Genomic DNA, 21,266 nt, shown 5'->3' with positions numbered 1-21,266 from the left:
ACATCGTAGTTCTTTTCTGGGGAACTCATCTTTCGTGAGAAAAAAGCCATGGGATGCAGTAATGCTTTGGAGTCCTGACGTTGGGATAGAATCGCCCCTGTGGCCACCTCCGAGGCGTCAACTTCCAGGACGTAGGTTAAGGTGGGATCTGGTTGCTGCAGGATTGGTGCGGAAGTGAAGAGGGTCTTAAGCTGGTCAAAGGCGGAGCGCGCTCCTACGGACCAATGGAATTTGGTATGTTGGTGAGTGGTCTGAGTAATGGGTGCTACGATGGTGGAGAAGTTCCTTATGAATCTTCGGTAAAAGTTTGCAAAGCAGATAAATCTCTGGACACCCTTCCATGTCAGAAGGAGCTGACCAATCAAGGATAGACTTCACCTTCTGGGGAATCCATGGTAATTCCACCTGTGTTAATGATAAGTCCCAAGAATTCAATGGATTCCTTTTTCAAAGTCGCACTTCTCGGACTTAACGAATAATCCGTGTGTTCTAAGGATGCATAGTACCTTCTTAAAGCGGGATTCCACCCTAAAGTAGAACCTCCGCTGATCGGATCCCTCCCCCTCTCCGGTGTCACAATTGACACCTTTCAGGGGGGAGGGGGGTGGAGATACCTGTCAAAGACAGGTATTTACACCCACTTCGGGCATAGACTCCCGTGGGAGTCTACGCCATTTCCTGCCCTGCCGCTCTGTCTGCTGGGACACACATGGGTCCCAGTGACAGCGCAGAGATTTCCTATTGCGCGGCGCAACTCGCGCATGCGCAGTAGGGAACCGGGAAGTGAAGCCGATTCGCTTCACTTCCTGATTCCCTCACCTAGAATGGTGACGGCAGCAGCCGAGGGCCGAGCGATCGATCGGCCTCGGCTGCCGGCATCGCTGGAACCCGGGACAGGTGAGTGTCCATTTATTAAAAGTCAGCAGCTGTAGTATTTATAGCTGCTGGCTTTTAATATTTTTTTTTTTGGTGGAATCCCTCTTTAACGTGCACTTTGTGAAGTTCCAGAGTGGCCGAGAAGATAACAATGTCGACGAGATAGGCGACAACGAAGTGGTCTAAGTGCTTCCGGAAGATGTCATTAATAAAATGCTGAAAAGTCGCCGGGGCATTGTACAACCCAAACGGCATGACTAAATACTCAAAATGTCCAAATCTTGTTCTAAACGCTGTCTTCCACTCGTCCCCCTCCCGGATACGGATGAGGTTGTAAGCTCCACGTAGGTCAAGTTTGGTGAAAATGCGTGCGTGTACGGAACCTTTGGAAGAGTTCGGGGATGAGCGGAAGCGGGTAGCGGTTTTTAAGGGTGATCTTATTTAATTCCCTGTAATCCACACATGGTCTCAGAGTGTTGTCCTTCTTCTCCACAAAGAAGATGCGCCGGCAGGGGAGGAGGAAGGACGAATGAATCCTTTTGCAAGGTTTTCGTCAATATATTGTCTCAGGGCCTCAAGTTCGGTCTCAGAAAGGGGAAATATCCGACCAAAAGGAATTTGAGCCCCCGGTAATAACTCGATGGGGCAATCATAGGGACGGTGTGGAGGTAAGGTATCTGCCTTCTTTTTATCAAAAACGTCTTTAAATTCCTGATAAACTGATGGTATATAAGGAACTGGGCTGGGAATGTGTTGTACGGTCAGACAACTAGGCAAGTCTTTTGATTCAAGGTCCAGACAATGTTGCCGGCAATAGGTAGGTGTAAAGAATACTTCCTTCTTGAGCCAATCAGTCTGAGGATTAGGCGCCTGTAGCCATGGGATTCCCAGGATGATGGGAAACATGGGGGAACTCAGGACATCAAACTTAAGAAACTCCCGATGACCCGAATTGGTGGGGGTAAGGATGGGTATTGTTTCCTGGGTGATATAGCTGGAGCTAGGTAAGGAGCCATTGGCCAGACGAACAGTCAGTCTCTGTTTCTTGAGATTAAGTGGAACAGCAAGACTCTTAGCTAAGGCCAAATCCAGAAAACAACTACATGCCCCAGAATCAAGTATTGCCTGCAGATGAACTTCTGTGCCTGCCACCAACAATGTGACAGGAAGTACGATATGGGCTGAAGCAGACTTCGCTACTTGAAGGTGGACTGGAGTACTGAGGGTTGGTTTACTTGGTCTTGTGGGGCAGTTGTTTATGAAGTGTCCTGATTCCCCACAGTAAAAGCAAAGGTTCGCCTGTCGGCGACAAAGTATTTTTCCTCAGACGTTAATGCGGGACGGAACAAGCCATTCTGTAAAGAAGTTGCCAGACTGAAGGTGGAGCCTGGATAGGACGGGGGGCTTGAGCACGTTTAGACTGGCATTCCCGTAAATGTCTGTCAAGCTGCATAGTTAGCTGAATAAGATCCTCAAGTGTTGGGGGGACCTCTAATCTGGCTAGCTTATCCTTGAGGGCTTCAGACAACCCCATCCGATACTGATATTTCAGTGTCGCTTTATTCCAACCGGAATCTGTAGACCATGTGCGGAATTCCACCATATAATCTTCCACAGGCTGCTCCCCCTGGCAAAGGGAGTACAAAGTCGCTTCAGCTGTTGCTGTCTGTAAGGGGTCATCATATAAACGTGCCATAGCTTCGAATAACTGGTCCACTGTGGCAATGAAGGGGCTGCTTTGTTCCAATAAGCCATGGGCCCACATCTAAAGGTTTGTCGCTTAGTAGTGAAATGGTAAAACCTACTTTTGATCTTTTCAGTGGCAAAGTAAAGTATAAGTAACAAGAATTTTAAAATTTCTGAAGATCTGAATTTCCTTCGATCCCCACAAAAACGTTCTGGTACTGGGACTCATGGTTCTTGAGGAGCCATAATTATGGTAGCAGTTGCTTGGCTGGAGGAAATGGGTGACTCTGATAGGTGCTGCAGACATTCCTTCAACCGGAGGTATCCTTCTTGGAGTTCCTGAATGATTGGGGTAAGGGCCATGATTTGTTGCAGAATGGCCTCCATTGGGGAGTCACCTCTGTTGGCCTCTGACATGGCTGGATTATACTGTCACGGACTTGGAGGGAGGTCGAGATGCTGAGAGGGCTCCCCTTGTGGCCGAGTGCAGCACAACCCTGAAGATGACACAGGGATGCAGTGCCCACAGAAGCATGGGTTGCCTGGTAGTAGCAGCTGGTGTCAGGAACTGAGAAGAGCAAGTCTCTGGAGGCAAACGTGCTTAGGATGTCCAAGGAAAGACCAAACGGGAGTCCAGTAGAGTCAAGACCGGGCCAGGGGTCAGACACAGTAAATCAGTCCAAAGGTCAGAGCCACAAGTCCAGAAAAGGAGACCGGAGTATTCAGAGTCCTTAAGCCAAGCCGGGATCAGATACAGGAAACAGACAAGGGGAAGTCTGGTGCAAGCTGGTAGTAAGAGCCAGGAGATCAACAGGAGCGGGTCAAACAAGCCGGGTCGGTACACAGGAGATCAGATAGCAGAAATCACAGACACAGGTATACAGGAGAAGCTGACGATAATCCAGCAATGCAGCACTGTCAGAAGAGTGTTTAAATAGGCAAGGCGTCTGTGTCGCGTCACACGTGCGTTCGTACGACCGTGACGTTATGTCATGCGTTTGTATCAACAGTATTATCTTGCGCGCGCGTTCGCTCTAACGCAATGCCAGACGGTCGTTTTAGAAAGCACATTGCGCCTCCGTGCACTGACACGCGTTAACACGGCCATACCTTGCGAAATTGTGCTTAGGGATGCGCCTATTTCCCTGACAACTATGTAACTATATGTAAGTCAATCAAGTTCAACCACAAAAATTAAATACAATCCCATATTCACAAACCTACACCCACAGTTGATCCAGAGGAAGGCAAAAAAAAAAACAGGAAAGCAACTGAGCTTGCCAGAAATGCCTCTGGAGGGAGTCTTTTCCACATTTTCACAGCTCTTGCTGTGAAGAAACCTTTCCATATTTGGAGATGAAATCTTTTTTCCTCTAGACGTAAAGAGTGTCCTTTAGTCCTTTGTGATGACCTTAAAGTGAATATCTCAACGCCAAGTTCACGATATGGGCCACTTAAGTATTTGTACGTGTTGATCATACCCCCCCCCCCCCCCTCTTAATCTACTCTTCTCAAGAGGGAATAGATTCAGTTCCTCTAATCTTTCCTCATAGCTGAGCTCCTCCATGCCTCTTATTAGTTTGGTTGCCCTTCTCTGCACTTTATCCATATCTTTTTTTGAGAACTGGTGCCCAAAACTGAACTGCATATTCCAGATGAGGTCTTACTAATGCTTAGTACGGGGCAAAATTATATCTCTCTCTGGAGTCCATACCTCTCTTAAAGTGGCATTCCACTCCAAAAATGGAACTTCCGCTTTAAGAGAAGATGACCCCCTGACATGCCATGTTTGGCATGTATTTTTTTGGGGGGAGGAGCGGATACCCTCTTTTCAGAGGGTTCCAGCTCCCACTTCCTTTTGGCGCACCTTTACCGTCGGAAGGAAAATCACCTCTCCCCCCCCTCTAGGCAATTGTGACAGGAGGGCCCGTGGAAGCAAGAATACCTTGGAAAGGTTGGGAAACCCATGTTTCAGCTCCCCATACACCTCTTATGTTTAAGCCACCCTGTGCCATTCTGCCACAGGGTGACTTAGAAAATATATCTTGGATTACTTAAAATGGGACAGTAATATTTATCTACAATATCTCCTAGGATATATGTAAAGACTATTCTTGGTTTGTTTGATTCTGAACTCAACATGTTGAGAGAGCTGATCACATTGGCCTCTGTACAATGTAGGAGACAGCCCGGCTCCTGCTGGAGCTCCTCCTATTATGTGAAGGTGTCCTGTGTTTATACTTAAGATAATGTATAATCTACTGTGTGAAGCTCGGTGACAAGTCTGACCTGTAGTGAAATCCTGATTAATCATAACAATGCTCAGAGTGACATCGGCTGCTTTAAGGGATTAGTTAATTAGCTCATGTTAATTAGGTTTCTGGTTACAGTTGTATTGTTAGTGTAATATGAGCAGGAGAGGGGGCCTCCTCTTCTACTGTATATAAGACTTGTATTTTGGTTCTAATAAACAGTTCATATTCAGCAGCTAAACAAGTGTGAATATAGTAACTCCTGAATATCTGATATCTATATTCAGACTGGGAGGAAGTGGTATATGACGAAAAACGGCATGTGGGACGTTTCATTACAGCAATCATCTTGGATATGTCATGGATCCCAGATGATTGCACAGCCAGTCACGGCGCGCGGCTCACACAATGTGCAGTGGGTGTCTGGCTGTGAAGCCACAGCCAGGAGCCCACAGTTACAATGCCGCCGCAGAGCGGAGGGGGAGAAGAGTGGGGCTAAAATCCCCAGCATCGCTGGACCCTGGGACAGCTAAGTGATTATTAAGTTAGCAGCTGCAGTATTTGTAGCTACTGACTTTTATTTTTTATTTTTTAAGCGGAACTCTGCTTTACTACAAGAAAGGACTTTGCTCACTTTGGAAACCGCAGCTTGTCATTGCATGCTATTTTTGAGTTTATGATCTACCAAAACCCCCAGATCCTTCTCCACCATTTATTCCCCCTAGCATATATGATGCATGCATATTGTTAGCCCCCAAGTGCATTACTTTAATTTTAGTCTCAATATTAAACCTCATTTGCCACTTAGTTGCCCAGTTAGTGCATTGAGGTCAGCTTGTAAATTGGAGACATCCTTTAAGGACGTTATTCCACTGAATAGCTCAGTGTCATTTGCAAAAACAGAAATGTGACTTTTAATCCCAGACCCTAAATCATTTATAAAGATATTAAAAAGTTGGGGTCCCAGCACTGAACCTTGGGATACACCACTGATAACCTTAGACCATTCAGGGTACAAGCTATTAACCACTACTCTCTGAATTCTGTCTTTTAGCCAGTTTTCTATCCATTTACAAATTGATCTTTTCAAGCCTGTAGACTTTACCTTACACATGATCTGTGTGTGGGGAACTGTGTCAAACACTTTTGCAACGTCCAGGTATACCACGTCTACAGTCACCCCTCTATCCAAGGTTTTTACTTGGCTCCTCATAAAAAGAAATCAGGTTTGTTTGACAACTTCTGTCCTTCATGAATCCATGCTGTCTGTTGCTTAAAATATTTTTTTCCAACAAGAACTCATCTATGTGGTCTTTTATTAAACTCTCCAGTATCTTCCCGACTATAGAAGTTTAACAGGTCTATAGTTTCTTGTTAAAGACTTTGATCCCTTATTAAATATTTGCGCCCTGCGCCAATCCAGTGATACCACTCTAGTTATTGAAGAGTCCCTAAAAATTAGAAACAATGGCCTTGAAATTGCAGAGCTCAATGCTTTTAGGATCTGTGGGTGGATGCCATCTGGTCCAGGCGCTTTATCAACCTTTATTCTGTCTAAATATTTCTGCACCATATCCCCTTTGAGCCATTGTGGATCATTCGGGGCTGTGCCAGTACCACCCACATTATGGGCGTGAGCTCCCCCATGCTTCTTTGTATACACAGAGCTAAATAAAGTATTTAATACATTTGCCTTCCCTTTGTCCCCAGTCACCCACTCTAGATGATTTTGTAAAGGACCTACATGCTCAGACCTGACTTTTTTACTATTAATATATTTGAAGAAATTTTTGAGGTTTGTTCTACTATCTTTTGCAATCTGTCATTCATTTAGAATTTTTGCATCCTTGATTTCCTTTTTACATATTCTATTTGTCACAGGGTATAACGATTGACATAAGAAAATAACACAGATAATTCTAAAACTTTGGAGTCTCCTAAAACTGGATTTACAGTTAATGGACCTAATACCAGAGACCCCACAAGTCATCTTTAGAAAAGCCAAAACTCTCAAAAATTCAGTGTGGCCTATTGTACGTTGGACGTTCCATACGCACTCTGCAAAAGCGGGTGGGTAAGCATAGGAGGTTCATTGAGGGTGGATACGACAAACATAGCGTCCCCCGACATTTTTTGCTGCACCAGAATATGGCCATTAAATGTCTCAGTGATGGCAATTAAGTATATCTCAGATAAAACTTTAACAACCAATGAGAAGATGGCCCTACTTTGTAAGAGGAAAGCTTTTTGGATTTTTAAACTAAACACCTTTTCCCCACGTGGGTTAAATGAAGAATTGGAGACCAATAGCCTAATATGAGATATAATTCCCTTTAAACAATCTCTTGCCTTTCCCTTTCCTAAATATCTGCCTAGTTTTAATTTCAATTTGAGTTGGTTAGTTAATATGGTTTTAAATATATTCATAAACAATATTTTTTAATGACCAGTAACATTGATTACACCACATATAATTATGAATATCTTTCCAGTTCGGGTTACTGTCTTTTTTTGGTTTTTAATCAATTGAATTCATTATTTTTTTTAAAGTAATTTCAACTTAATTATGGTAATTATTTTATTCTTTCAGTTCCTTTCTCTTAACCACTTTGGCCCTGGAATAATTTACCCCCTTCCTGACCAGAGCAACTTTTTGTGATTTGGCACTGCGTTGCTTTAACTGACACTTGCGCGGTAGTGCGACGTGGCTCCCAAACAAAATTGACATCCTTTTTTCTCTTATATTCACCAACCGACACAGCTCCTCTCTGTAACTACATGGGTTGTATACCTTGCCATTAGGAGAAACTAGGCAAAATTGTTGCACAATACACTAGAACTTTAATCCCGCTATCAACCCTCCTCCTCCTGCTGCTAGCAGCTTCGGTTTTTATTTTGCCTAGCAAGGAGAATGACCTAGGAAACCCTGCGGGCCTCTCGGTCCATATTTTTACTGCAGGTTTGCTGCTTTTTGCGCAAGACGAGAGATCCTGAGATCTTCTATCAACTGCCGGCTGGGTGACAGGCTGGTTAATGATATCCTTGTAGTCTCCCCAGTCCGGCCATCGAGCGTGAGCAGGCCGCAGCTACGGCTCGGCAGGCCACAACATACCTCATGCTCCAGAGGTGGTCGGTGAGCTTCAATGCTTCAGGGTATACATATGACCAGGCTACTGATGTCTGGACCACAGTATACCGAGGCCAACAGCTACTCTGTAACTGCGCAGGTGTAGGTCTGTGATGCAATGTCTCCCAGTTCTTCAGGACTGGTAAGTACAGCTCTCCTTGCTTCGGTGGGGGAAGCAGCTGGGCATTCCCTGGGGGGTCGATTCGGGGGCCACCTCACCTCCTTATCTTCTCTCCCAAGTCCCTATAAGCCCCTCCCTTCCCCCTCTGAGGGAGATGTCTGCATGCGCTGCGGGCTGTGTATGTGGGTGTGTGGGGTCGCTGTTTCTCACCTGTGGGGGCTCTGTGCAGTTGCTGTTCAGTCCTGGTCTAGGTCTGGGGGGTCCCAAAAAAGCAGTTTTTGTGGAGATGTCGGTCTGTCAACAGGCAGCTCATTTTTATTTTTGCTCTGTTCACTGCATGGCGCAGTTCCGGCGGCCATTTTGGATTTGGGAAAGCTATAGATTCCCCTGGGGAACTTCAGCAGCCTTTAAAATAAAACAAATTCCCCCACCAACGGGGTTTTTAGGCAGCAATAAACAATGAGCGTAGCATAATATAAAAAGATTATTTTATTGTATGGTAAAAATATGAGCTTCACCTAGGTATTTAAAACAAAAAATGGAGCCAAGCTCTTATATACAAGAAATACAATGACATCAATGGGCATACACTAAGCAGACCTAACTATAAATATACTGTATAAAATTAGTAACAGCAAAAAATAGTTCTAACGCGTTTCAACCACTAGGGTCTTCTTCAGAGATAGTCTGTTGATAGAGAGACAAGATAAAACGTAATAAATCTATCGGGTAATATTTATGTTAAAAATATTCTAAATTTATTAGTATGGTTTACCCAATATAGTATTGCCGAAAGGTTCACGTAAATTATAATGCTTAATGGTGGAGTTTACCCAGGTTCATGCTTCAGCATCCCTCACAAATTAAAGAAGGTACGTGGTCCATACATCTCGCCACAGAATCCAGCAGAGGGGCTGGGGTCAGAGGCCCAGAAGCGCGGCTCACGAGCGGTCACACGAAAAACCCTATGCCCCACAGAAATTGTAGGAAGTAGGTGCAAATGTAGGCAGCCTGCCCGTATGGTAAGCCACGCCTGTGATAGAAATCCCAACATAAACAAAATTAGACATATATGTTTCATATATAGGCCCACATATGTGGTATGAAGATATCATACACATGATTTATATGCATATAAAGGGAATGTCCCCAGATATCTGCATCTACATCAGGAAGAAAAAAAAAAAAAAAGGGGGGGGGGGGACAAAACTCAAAAACCACCACACACTGAAAAAAAGCCAAAACAAACAGACAGACGTAACTCAAATAAAAAAGGAAAAGGCGTGAAATGACATGTAGTTGGGATAGTGTATATAATGACATCCAAATAATGGGTGACTGGAGTGAATTAAGTGAGTGAATCGTGTATACAGAAGGTAAGGTGTAAAGATAAAAGGTGTAAATCTATGTGTAGTCAGAGGAATTTGAAAGGTGACAGCTAAGATATAGAGGTAACGGTAAGATAAGTGCATTGATATGCTGGTGACGGGTAAAGATGGAAATACATAAAGTGCTAATAGGGGACTAGTGGAAAGTGACAGGAAAAAAAAAAAATTAATTAAATAACTATCCAGGTGTAGTAAACCATGTTTATACTAGGAGTAATGGCTATTACCTGGATTGCTAGGCTGGGCAGGAGATTCCCAAGATGGAAAAGGAGAGACTGTTGCTGGAAGACTATCCCGGGAAAAGTACCAGACACGGTCATTAACTCCTAATCCATAAAGGCACCCCCATCTAAAAATGGATAGAGTGGTAAAACGAGCTTGCTGTTAAGAAAGCTAGTTTAAGGAAATTATTTAAATACAATGGGGACATGCTTGCCAAGCCAGGAAATAGTCAAACTTACCAACCAGGGATTCAAAGATAAGAGAGTCCTTGTTTGTGTGTTGGAGCTGACACTTACTGCCAAGTGTGCTGTGTTATATAGTGCCCCGGGATTGCATCACAGGTGATGGCCGCCCATCCATTGGCCGGTACTGCCTATTGTTGCCTGGCCGCCTAAACAGGTCGACCACGTGTGGCCGCCCCGGCGTCCCGGAAGGTCGTAAAACGACCCCGAAACGACGTCACTTCCGACGCAAATGCACGACGCGATTGCGTCACGTTCGTCCGTACGAAGGGTCAGGCGAACGTGAGGCACGTCCGGAAGTGTTCAGGGACGCCGCCGACAAGGAGATACGTGTCTCCCGTAGCTGGGCGGAACCAGCCCGCACCAGTCATACAGGGGGACATCTATGGAGAGAGCCCTGCGTGTGCACAAACAGGGGTCCCCCCTACCCTTGTCGGGAAGTCGCGCAAAAAAAGGGGTGAGCAGCACCCTCCCCGCTCTTGCCAGCAGTGTGTTCTTTCCAATATCATCTCTTCAGCAGCCTTTTTCCTTAGTATTCTTACTGATCACATTGGTGGCCATTTTGTGAATGCCTGAATGCTTTCTTCACCATTGGCCTCTTGTAAAAGCATGACATGTGCTTTGTCTTGTTACTTCCTGTATCCACCGTGTGTGTGGGACACTGGACGGCTCTGTGCTGAACGCTGAAGCTGTTCTGCAGATCGTTGCACCGCTGCTGGAGCTGCTGCTGCTGACACCGTTTTTTTCTCCTCTCTGCATCTGGGAACCTCCTAGGGACTACAGGCATTATTGTTGGCATTCACAAAATGCCCAAGGGTGGTGAGTCTAGCGCTAAGTACCCCCACACCTCCACACGCGGCGGCAGCAGGAGGGTGGGACCTTCACTATCCTAAGTCCCCTTGCAGGTGGCAGACAGGATAGGATCAGCATGGCTTCAGAAACTGGTGTTTCTTCCCCCCGAAATCCAGGCTATAGCAGCCGGGTCATCTGTGGTTAGTGCGGTGCGCATGGACACCATGACGGTATTCCTTGACTCCTATGTTGCTAAAATAGAGGTGGCACATGGCAGGAAAGGTGCACGTAAGAGGCCCCTCCCCCCGTCCTCTGGGGAGAGCTCTGATGCAAACTTGGGCCCTGCTGCGGCTGGAGACCCCTGCTCTGACCTTTCAGACGTGGCTGACCAGCACTGTTCGGACAGTGAGGACGATTCGCCGTCCGGGTCCGGGCGTGACAAGACGCTGTTGGAGCACTTTTCACAGCTGTGCGTTATACCCTGAAGATTCAGGATTTGACTTATTTTGACAAATTCATCTACAGGGAATGGGGTCACCCGCAACGGACCTTTTCGGTCCCCAAAAACTTGGCGGTGCATTACCCCTTTGAGGAAAGCCTTATCAATAGGTGGTCGGCACCTCCAGTCGTGGACCCCCAGTATCTAGGTTAAATAAAGTAACCACGATCCCGGTTGAGGGGACTCCTGCATTCAAGGATGCCACGGACAGTAAGGCCGAAGCAGTGGCTCGTTCCATGTTTAGTTGTGGGGTCAGCCGTGCGACCTGTACTGCCATGCGCACTGGTGTCGCAGACACTGACTGAGTGGGCAAAACTTTTACACCGCGAATTGGGAGAGCAGCATGCCTCCTCTGTCTGCATGGAGCTAGCAGACCAACTAGTGCATGGCCTTAAGTACGTTTGTGACACGGCCCTGGATACTCTCCTTCTGCTATCCAGGGCCTCAGTGTCAGCGGTGGTGCTGAGGCGCCTTATGTGGCTGAAATGCTGGTCTGCTGACCAGGCATCCAAGAAAGTCCTGACGGATCTTCCCTTCCTTGGCGAACGGCTTTTTGGAGCCTCGTTGGATGACATTATTAAAAACGCCACGGGTGGTAAGAGTACACTACTCCCACAGGCCAGGAATACTAAGGAGCCACGCCGCAGGCAAGGGCCCTCCTTTTCCGCTCACAAGCGGCTTTTTAGTCTGCTCGGTGCTTCGGCAAAATGACCCCAGGCCGACAGGACGTCCACGGACGGTCAGAAGCGTCCCTGGAACCGTAAGCCTAACAAGCCTGCGAACAAAAGTGCTACCGCATGAAGGTTTGCCCCCACCCGTGTCGCGGGTGGGGGGTCGTCTTTGGGAGTTTGCAGCCTGTTGGACCTCCCTGTTGTCAGACCAATGGGTCTGCGATCTGATTTACGCAGGTTACAAGATAAAGTTTCTCTCTTGGCCCCCAAACAAATTCTTCCCCTCCAGCATACCCACGACCCCGATTCGCCGGGAGGCCCTGCTAGGGGCAGTAAGGGACTTGCTGAATCAGGTGGTGATTGTACCAGTTCCGGACTCAGAACGCTTCCAGGGGTTCTACTCAAATCTGTTTGTGGTTCCCAAGAAGGAAGGGGTACGTCCAATCTTGAAGTTAAAAGCCCTCAATCACTTTGTAAAAGTGCAGAGGTCCAGAATGGAATCAGTTCGCTCAGTAGTCGCTGCACTCCATCAAGGGGACTCCTTGGCGTCTTTGGACATCCAGGATGCGTACCTACACATACCCATATGCCTTCGGAATCATAAATTTCTGCGTTTTGTCAGTCGGGGAAGCCCATTACCAGTTTGTGGCTCTTCCCTTTGGCCTTGCATCAGCCCCCCGAGTCTTTACCAAAGTACTGGCTCCAGTATTGGCTTTGCTGCGTCAATGCGGGATCGCGATCGTGGGTTACCTAGATGATCTCCTCCTGAGAGCTTCTTCGACCTCAGAATTAGAGGAGGATGTGGCCATCACCATGCAGACTCTGCAAGAATTTGGGTGGCTGTTGAACCTAAAGAAGTCGGTGGTGGTGCCGACCCAGCGTCGGGAGTACCTGGGTTTACTATTGGATTCCAGGGAAGTGAGGGTCTTTCTCCCCTCAGACAAATTGCGGACTCTCAGATCTGCAATCAAACTACTGATGAACCGCAAGTGGTCATCACTCCGCTTTTGCATGCGAGTGCTGGGGCTCATGGTAGCCTCTTTCGAGACAGTACCTTATGCCCAGTTCCACACCAGAGTCCTGCAGAAGGAGATCTTTACAAAATGGGACAAATCTCCGTTGTCCCTGGATCGGCAGATCCAGGGGAGCCAGCCAGTCAGGGATTCCCTGTTCTGGTGGTTGAGGTCCCTGGTGATTTCGGACGGAAAATCGCTCCTTCCTCTAAAATGGACAGTGGTCACTATGGATGCCAGTCTGGCCGGCTTGGGTGGAGTGATTGAGATTCAGTCGGCTCAGGGCCTCTGGTCGACAGAAGAATCCAAGTTGCCGATCAATCTGCTCGAATTGAGAATGATCAGGCTGTGCCTCCACACGTGGTCGACGTGTCTTCAAGGGCTCCCGACCAGGATACAGTCAGACAATGCCACGGCTGTGGCATACATAAATCACCAAGGGGGAACAAGAAGCTCCGCCGCTGCTCGGGAGGTCACTCACATACTTCGGCAGAGTGACACGTTCTGGCCCTGTCAACCATTTACATCCCGGGGGTGGAAAATTGGCAGGCGGACTATCTGAGTCGACAGATGCTGGACCCAGGAGAATGGGCATTGGTATTCAGGCTGCTGTGCCTGAAATAGGGCACACCAGATGTGGATCTATTGGCCTCTCAATTCAATCAGAAGGTCCCGAGATTCGTGTCCAGGACAAGAGATCCGTGGGCGGACGCGTCAGACACGCTGGTGGCTCCGTGGGATCAGTATCAGCTGATCTACGCCTTTCCTCTGCTAAAACTGTTGCCATGTCTGCTTCGCATAGTGGAAGCCGAGGCGATTCCTGTAATCCTGATTGCCCCATATTGGCCTCAGCGGGCCTTGTACGCAGACCTGGTGCGCCTGGTGGCAGACGCTCCCTGGTGACTGCCGTTGCGAGAGGACATCCTATCTCAAGGTCCACTCTTTCACCCTGCTTTACCATCGCTGGCTTTAACGGCCTGGCTGTTGAAAGCCAGGTATTGAGGAACCGTGGTCTGTCGGACTCGGTGATTCCGACTATGCTGAGAGCACGGAAATCTTCTTCCAGGAAGATATACCATCGTACTTGGAAGGCTTATATCTCCATGTGTGAGGAGAAAGGGTGGCATCCGCGCTCCTTCTCTATATCCAGGATCCTGCTGTTTCTTCAGCAAGGTGTAGACCAGAGGTTGGCATTCAGCACCATCAAGGGGCAAATTTCAGCTTTGGCTGTCTTTTTTTCAGCAACCCCCTAGTGTCTCACTCACTAGTGAGTACTTTTGTTCAGGGGGTGCGCCATGTAGTCCCTCCGGTGCGTCCTCCTTTGCCTCCGTGGGATTTGAACCTGGTTTTGTCGGCGCTTCATAAGCTGCCGTTTGAGAATATCAGGGAGATTCCTCTGTTGACCCTTTCACAGAAGGTGGCCTTTCTAGTGGCCATCACATCGGCTAGGAGGGTTTTGGAACTGGCGGCCTTGTCCTACAAGTCGCCTTATCTGGTCATTCACAGGGATAAGGTGGTGTTGCGTCTGCAAACCGTCCTTTCTACCGAAAGTGGTCTCGGCATTTCATATCAATGAGGACATTGTATTACCATCGTTGTGTCCTAAGCCGAAGCACCCCAAAGAGGTGGCCCTTCACGCTCTTGATGTTGTTAGGGCTCTGAAGGTGTACTTGTCTGCCACAGCTTACTTTCGGAAGTCAGACTCACTGTTTGTTTCGGTGGCTGGTCCTAAGAAGGGTATGGCGGTCTCGTCAGCCACCATTTCCAAGTGGATCAGACAGATTGTAGTCCAAGCCTACGCCTTGAAGGGGCAGGTGCCTCCCTTTCCAGTCACGGTCCACTCTACAAGAGCAATCGGAACGTCTTGGGCCTTCCAATACTAAGCGTCTGTCGCTCAGGTGTGTAAAGCGGCAAGCTGGTCATCTGTCCATACGTTTACCAAGTTCTACAAGGTAGACGCCAGCGCATCGTCTGATGCCGGTTTTGGCCGCAAAGTTTTGCAGGCGGCTGTGTAGTTGCTATTGAGTTTTTCCCTCGTTTTTCGATAAAAACACAGTACTGTTTTGTTATTGCACTGTTGCAGTACTTCCGCAAGGTTGCGGTCCTTGGGGATCACTCCTGTTGGGGATGCTGGCTTTGTGGTGGAGTTTCACACACTGCTTTTTTTTTGTGGGTTTAGTTTCACTAGTTCCCACTTGCCATGATGGATGAAGTTTTTTAATGCTGTTTTTCCCACCTCTCGTTTGGCACTGCTTGGGGACGTCCCATGTAGATACAGAGAGGAGCTGTGTCGGCCGGTGAATATAAGAGAAAATAGGATTTTTGTACTCACTGTAAAATCATTTTCTCTGTAATTCACCGACCAACACAGCACCCACCCCTCCTTTTTCTATGTTTTACTGCTTGTTGACGTACTGAAGCTGCTAGCAGCAGGAGGAGAGTTGATAGCATGGGGCCCGCCCCCCTGGGCGGGATTAAAGTTCTGTGTATTGTGTAACCATTTTGCCTAGTTTCTCCTAATGGCAGGCTATACAACCCATGTAGTTACAGAGAGGAGCTGTGTCGGTCGGTGAATTACAGAGAAAAGGATTTTACGGTGAGTACGAAAATCCTATTTTTCCCACAAATAGAGCTTTCTTTTGGTAACCCCTACGGTTTTTATTTTTTGCGCTATAAACAAAAAAGAGCGACAGTTTAAAAAAAATATATTTTATTTACATTTATTATAATTTTTTACATTTTGCTATAATAAATACCCCCCAAAAATATATAAAAACATATATATTTTTTTTCCTCATTAAAAGTGATGCGACCTGACACAACCTATTAGTAGCAGCAGCAAGCCTCCATCCCGGATATATGTTCAATATTCCCATGCCCAGATCATTTCGACTTACTATGAGCAATTGCTAATGTTTATTGGTTTTATGAATGGATGAGTATGTCTACACATCTGTATTGTACTTTGCAAAATGACTGTATATCTAAACAAATGTATTTAAAGAAATGTACCAAAGTAAATTGTGTCCTATATCTTAGTTTGACACTTTTTGTGATATGGTTTGTACTTGATAAATAAATATTTTTTTATTCAGCAACATGCCTCATTTAAAGTCCCATTTCCCCTTTTTTGAATATTGAACATATATCCGGGATGGAGGCTTGCTGCTGCTACTAATAGGTTATGCCAGGTCACATCACTTTTAATCGCTAAATAGGGTAGAAGATACCCAATCCCCTTATGACCTGCAATACCCCAACTTTAATAGTTAATTACCCATCCATTTTCATATTCCTCTCAAAAGGCCATTGGCTCAATCTAGAAACTTCTTTTAGAATTAATATTATATATATCTGTATGGTCTTGTATTGCTGATATATAGATCTATGAAATATAGCATATGGGATGTAATTTGATTAGTGCACTTCTATCGGCCATGGGTGGACCTGTCTGTTGTTGGAGAGTTGGGGGGTGTTGGGGTGTTCTTCTGACCCCGGGGCTGCGATGCATGGCAGTCTCTCCCCCTCCCCCCATTGTTTCCCTTAGTGGTTGGGGTTGGGGGCCTGCCTCCTATGCATCGGTGTCATGATTATTTGCTCTGCTCGGTGAGATTATACACCTGAGCATGGAGCTCTTTTCCTTCTTTCTCCACCAATTGTAGCTTCATGATACTGGTGGGGACCCGCCCTTTGCTGGAGATTTAGGCTGTCTGTGTTAGCCAGCTGACCATTTCACCTTGTCCATCCACACAAGCAGGATTCCAGGCATATCTGCAGCCATAGAATCATACACAAGGTAACTGAGATTTACTTACATTCTCCAGACCACCTTTATATGGGGGGTCTGATTTATGGTGACCCATAGTGGGTACATATTGCATACTTTCTCTTACTGTAGTTTAATTATTACATTGAAATGATTGCATTAATTGCATTTTATTCATTTATTTTATTTACCTACAAGTATGGATTTGTCCCATAAATAACAAATAATTTCAAAAGGTTTTATCTCTATATTTCTGCAGAATAGTACGGCCTGGTAAGCACACATCATATACTATCATGGTCACCTGGGCTTTACACAGCTGCTATCCTCGTTTTGGGTGCGATTCCTCACCTCAGCCCCGGGGGAGATCGATATCCCTGTCCTCTGTATCTCCTGGACAGATGTTTGGTATCACCTTTGGGCCAGACAGTAAGTTATAGCCTCCCCTTTTCTTGAGAGATGGTTCTCCGTTTAAAGGTTATCCCATATTTATAGATACTCTTGATCTAATTTCAGAGCATTTGTACTCCTGATGATTGGCAAGAGCCATGAAACGTGCGTCGAGTATATATCCAACTGATGCCCAGATCATTTCGACTTACTATGAGCAATTGCTAATGTTTATTGGTTTTATGAATGGATGAGTATGTCTACACATCTGTATTGTTAATGATGTTGTTTTGTACTTTGCAAAATGACTGTATATCTAAACAAATGTATTTAAAGAAATGTACCAAAGTAAATTGTGTCCTATATCTTAGTTTGACACTTTTTGTGATATGGTTTGTACTTAAAGCAGGGTTCCACCCTAAAGTGGAACCTCCGCTGATCGGAACCCTCCCCCCCTCCGGTGTCACAATTGGCACCTTTCAGGGGGGAGGGGGGTGGAGATACCTGTCAAAGACAGGTATTTACACCCACTTCCGGGCATAGACTCCCGTGGGAGTCTACGCCATTTCCTGTCCTGCCGCGCTGTCTGCTGGGACACACACGGGTCTCAGAGACAGCGCGGACAATTCCTATTGCGCTGCACGACTCGCGCATGTGCAGCAGGGAACCGGGAAGTGAAGCCGATTCGCTTCACTTCCTGATTCCCTCAGAATGGTGGCGGCAGCAGCCGAGGGCCGAGCGATCGATCGGCCTCGGCTGCCGGCATCGCTGGAACCCAGGACAGGTGAGTGTCCTGGCTTTTAATATTTTTTTTGTAGGTGGAATCCCTCTTTAAGGCCCCTTTCACACGGGACGGATCAGTAATGATCTGCCCCGTGATGATCCGCTCGCTCAGCGGGGATCGCTCCGTTGTCCCCGCTGAGCCGGCGGCGGAGAGGGCGGTCTCCGCACACTGTGCAGGGACCGCCCTGTCAGCTCTCCGCTCTCCTCTATGGGGATCGGATGAACGCGGACCGTCTGCCCGTGTTCATCCGATCCGCTCTGCAGACGGATAGAAAAATAGGATTTTCCTCCGTCTGCAGAATCGGATCATAGCGGAGGCGGACGATATCGGGTGTCTGCAGATGTTCATCCGCAGACACCCGCTGTCCCATAGGGATGAATGTATGCCCGTATTTCATCCGCAAACGGATGGATGAAATATGGACATATTGTCCGCATGTGTGAAAGGGGCCTAATAAATAAATATTTTTTTATTCAGCAACATGCCTTATTTAAAGTCCCATTTCCCCTTTTTTGAATATTTTTTTTCCTCAGTTTAGGCTGATGTATATTCTACATATTTTTGGTAAAAAAAAAATCACAGTAAGTGATTATTGATTGGTTTGCTCAAAAGTTATAGCGTTTACAAAATAGGGGATAGTTTATATATAAATGGTGGCGACATTATGGCGGACACACCGGACATTTTTGACATGTTTTTGGGACCATTGCCATTTTTACAACAATTAGTGCTATACAAATGCACTGATTCCTGTGTAAATGACACAGGCAGTGAAGGAGTTAACCATTAGGTGTCATTTAAATGTGTCCTGGGGCGTGTTTCTAACTGTGGGGGGGGGGGGGGGGGGCGTGGCTGTGTGTGACACATCCCTGGTCTCTGCTCCCGATCAAAGGGAGCAGAGATCAGTGACACGGTCACTAGGCAGAACGGGGAGATGCTTGTTTACATTAGCATCTCCCCGTTCTTCTTTCTCATGAGGCAATTGTGGGTTTCTCAGCGGACTCGATCGAGACCCGCGACCCGACTCACAGAGCTTGCCCCCGCCACACGCACGCCCGCTGGCCGCTTCTTAAATGGCCACGCACAGGTACTTGATTCTGCCTGTACGAGCCTTTCTGCCAACGTATATCAGCGCGAGGCGGTAGGTAAGCGGTTAATTTAATTTATTATAAATTTATTAGCAATTTTAATTGGTAATTTTGTAATACGTTTTATTATGAATTTAAAACCAATAACAACAATAATACTATATACCATTTGATTTATATTGATTTGGCTATGGTTTGATTTACAGCCAAATTTTTATTAATTGCATAAACATAATTTTCAAATGGATTCTGAACATTAAATCCACCTCCTTTATATGTATGTATGTATGTATGTAGATATGTAGATATACTTTATATCCATTTTTTTATCAATATTCCGTTTGATCGCGACATCTCCTATGTCTGTTTTTCTCTTTTCCTTTTTCTTTTTTCTGCATCAATTATGTACAATAAGTCTTTTCATTATTTTCAATTGTTTTTAATACTTTAATACAAGAGCACTGGCATCCTAACATGTACTCCCAGAGCGAAGGGTCACCGGTGTATTCACAGCCTAGCACACGTCCCAATTCATTGTTGTCTTCCGGTTCTTGGGTATTTTACACCCCGTTGGTTTGTCGTGTCATATGACTTGACAAAGCATTACACGCAAAACATGTTGTCACGGTGATGGGACTACGTTCACGACTGCCTCCCTTGGCCTCCTCCCACTTCTCCCATTGGTTTCTGCTGGGTTCCTTTGGTGTGAGCGAGTGACGTCATCGTCGAACACCACAAACGTATGTAGGCATAGCCGGAACATCTGTGGAGCCTCTCACTGGGTATGCACCACCCTCGGAACAGATCAGAGGTTCCCGGTTACCGTGCGCTTTGCCACCTGGGTCTAATAATCCATACCCACAACACTGCTTGCACCCACAGTGTCACACCGAGGTGCCTTCCATCCAGGGACATTCATGGCCTAATTGAAGATTATGATCTGTGGCTAGGATACTGGCATTTGAGACTGCAGTTTCCATGCAAGTTTGCTAATTCATTGCAATAAATCCTTTTTACCAATCAAACTAGAGAGGCTGTTTATATCACCAAGACCGAACTCAAATTTATCCACTGGCACAGAGTTTAGCACTAGAGTCTAAGCACTTGATGGAACATATTACTTCTCCTTCTACCCCCCCCCCCCCCCCAGGAGTTTCTCCTAGCTGCTAAGACTTTTAGGATGGTGAATAATCCATTAACGTGAGTTTTCTTAGCAGGCACCTACATTTTTTCTGTTGCTTAAATAGTATATTAGTGTCTGACCACTATAAGAGTAAATTTCACACTTAAATTATGTCTTTTCTGTGTTTTCTTAGATGTCCTCCAAACTGTGGATTATGTGTCTCCCACAGAGAGAATTGTTTTTCAGACTTGCGAGAGAGAGAAAGATTGCGTTGTTTTTCAAATGGTACGTCATTTTTTGTGTGCATATTTCATGAACTGCTGTTTGCTTTAAAGGTATCGTACACTTTAAAATGTTTTTGTTGTTTTAAATAGATATCGGTGTATTTTTATTTCCTGTACTGTTTGTTTGCCTTACATGTTGTACCACGTGTGGTTGCAGTTTATAGTGTCGTGACTGAATAATTCCCCTATGTCTATGTGTTGATTTCAGCTTGTTTCTATTCCTAAGGGACAAGACAGCTTCCTGTTCTGGCTCAAACTGCATCCAATGCATGTTTTGTCATCCACATCACACATGTGGGCATGCTAATGTAATGTAAAAAAATAAAATATTGGATCTGTAATAAAACATATCCAATAAAAAAAAGAAAAACAGAATCTTCATAAATTTAGTCCAAATGTATTCTGCTGCATGTCTTTTGTAAAAAAGATGCTATACTGTAATGGCAGTGATCAGCTCCTTATAGTGGGACAGACTGGGAGGGTCACTAACTGACACTGACGTCGCTAGTGACACTAATACAGTGATCAGTGATAATGCTGTACATTGACACTGAAGTAATGATACTGGCTAGGAAGGGGTTAACATCTAGCGCAATTAAGGGGTTAACGGGTGTGCCTAGCAATGTGTAATGTGTGCTGCTTCTACTTTCTGATCTGGCTGTTTCTTTTTTTTCTCCCAGCTTTTCAGATCGCTGTTGCTATGTACACAGTTCTGTGTGTTTGTAAACAAATAACTTTGTGTGTGATTGGATACAGCCAATAAGCAGGTTTTGGCTGAAATCATTGTCTCAAATCAGCAACCAAACTTATGCTGTGCCCAACAAACCCGTAGGCTAGTCACGTACATGTACGTGACTCCACCTGCCGTCATCCCTTGCAATATATTTACTGTGAGTAATCGGCAGGTGGTTAAGACCAACACCTTATAACTATGGATAGGTT

General features: G+C 45.9%; 1 protein-coding gene across 8 annotated transcripts in view; it reads left to right on the top strand.

Moving 5' to 3' along the window:
* DUS2 (dihydrouridine synthase 2) overlaps window positions 1-21,266 on the top strand; it is a 1,012,599-nt gene that overhangs the window by 169,721 nt on the left and 821,612 nt on the right. For all 8 annotated transcript variants that reach the window (XM_077457206.1, XM_077457175.1, XM_077457217.1 and 5 more), the window contains one exon: window positions 20,234-20,325. In XM_077457206.1, the coding sequence (XP_077313332.1) occupies window positions 20,234-20,325 (92 nt within the window). The remainder of the gene's footprint in view (window positions 1-20,233; window positions 20,326-21,266) is intronic.

Source organism: Lithobates pipiens, unplaced genomic scaffold (genome assembly GCF_037356315.1).
Source record: "Lithobates pipiens isolate NorthernLeopardFrog02 unplaced genomic scaffold, aLitPip1_a1.2 Scaffold_10, whole genome shotgun sequence".
Classification (NCBI taxonomy): domain Eukaryota; kingdom Metazoa; phylum Chordata; class Amphibia; order Anura; family Ranidae; genus Lithobates; species Lithobates pipiens.
Note: the sequence above shows the minus strand (reverse complement) of the source record. Positions and strands in the feature narration are given on the sequence as shown.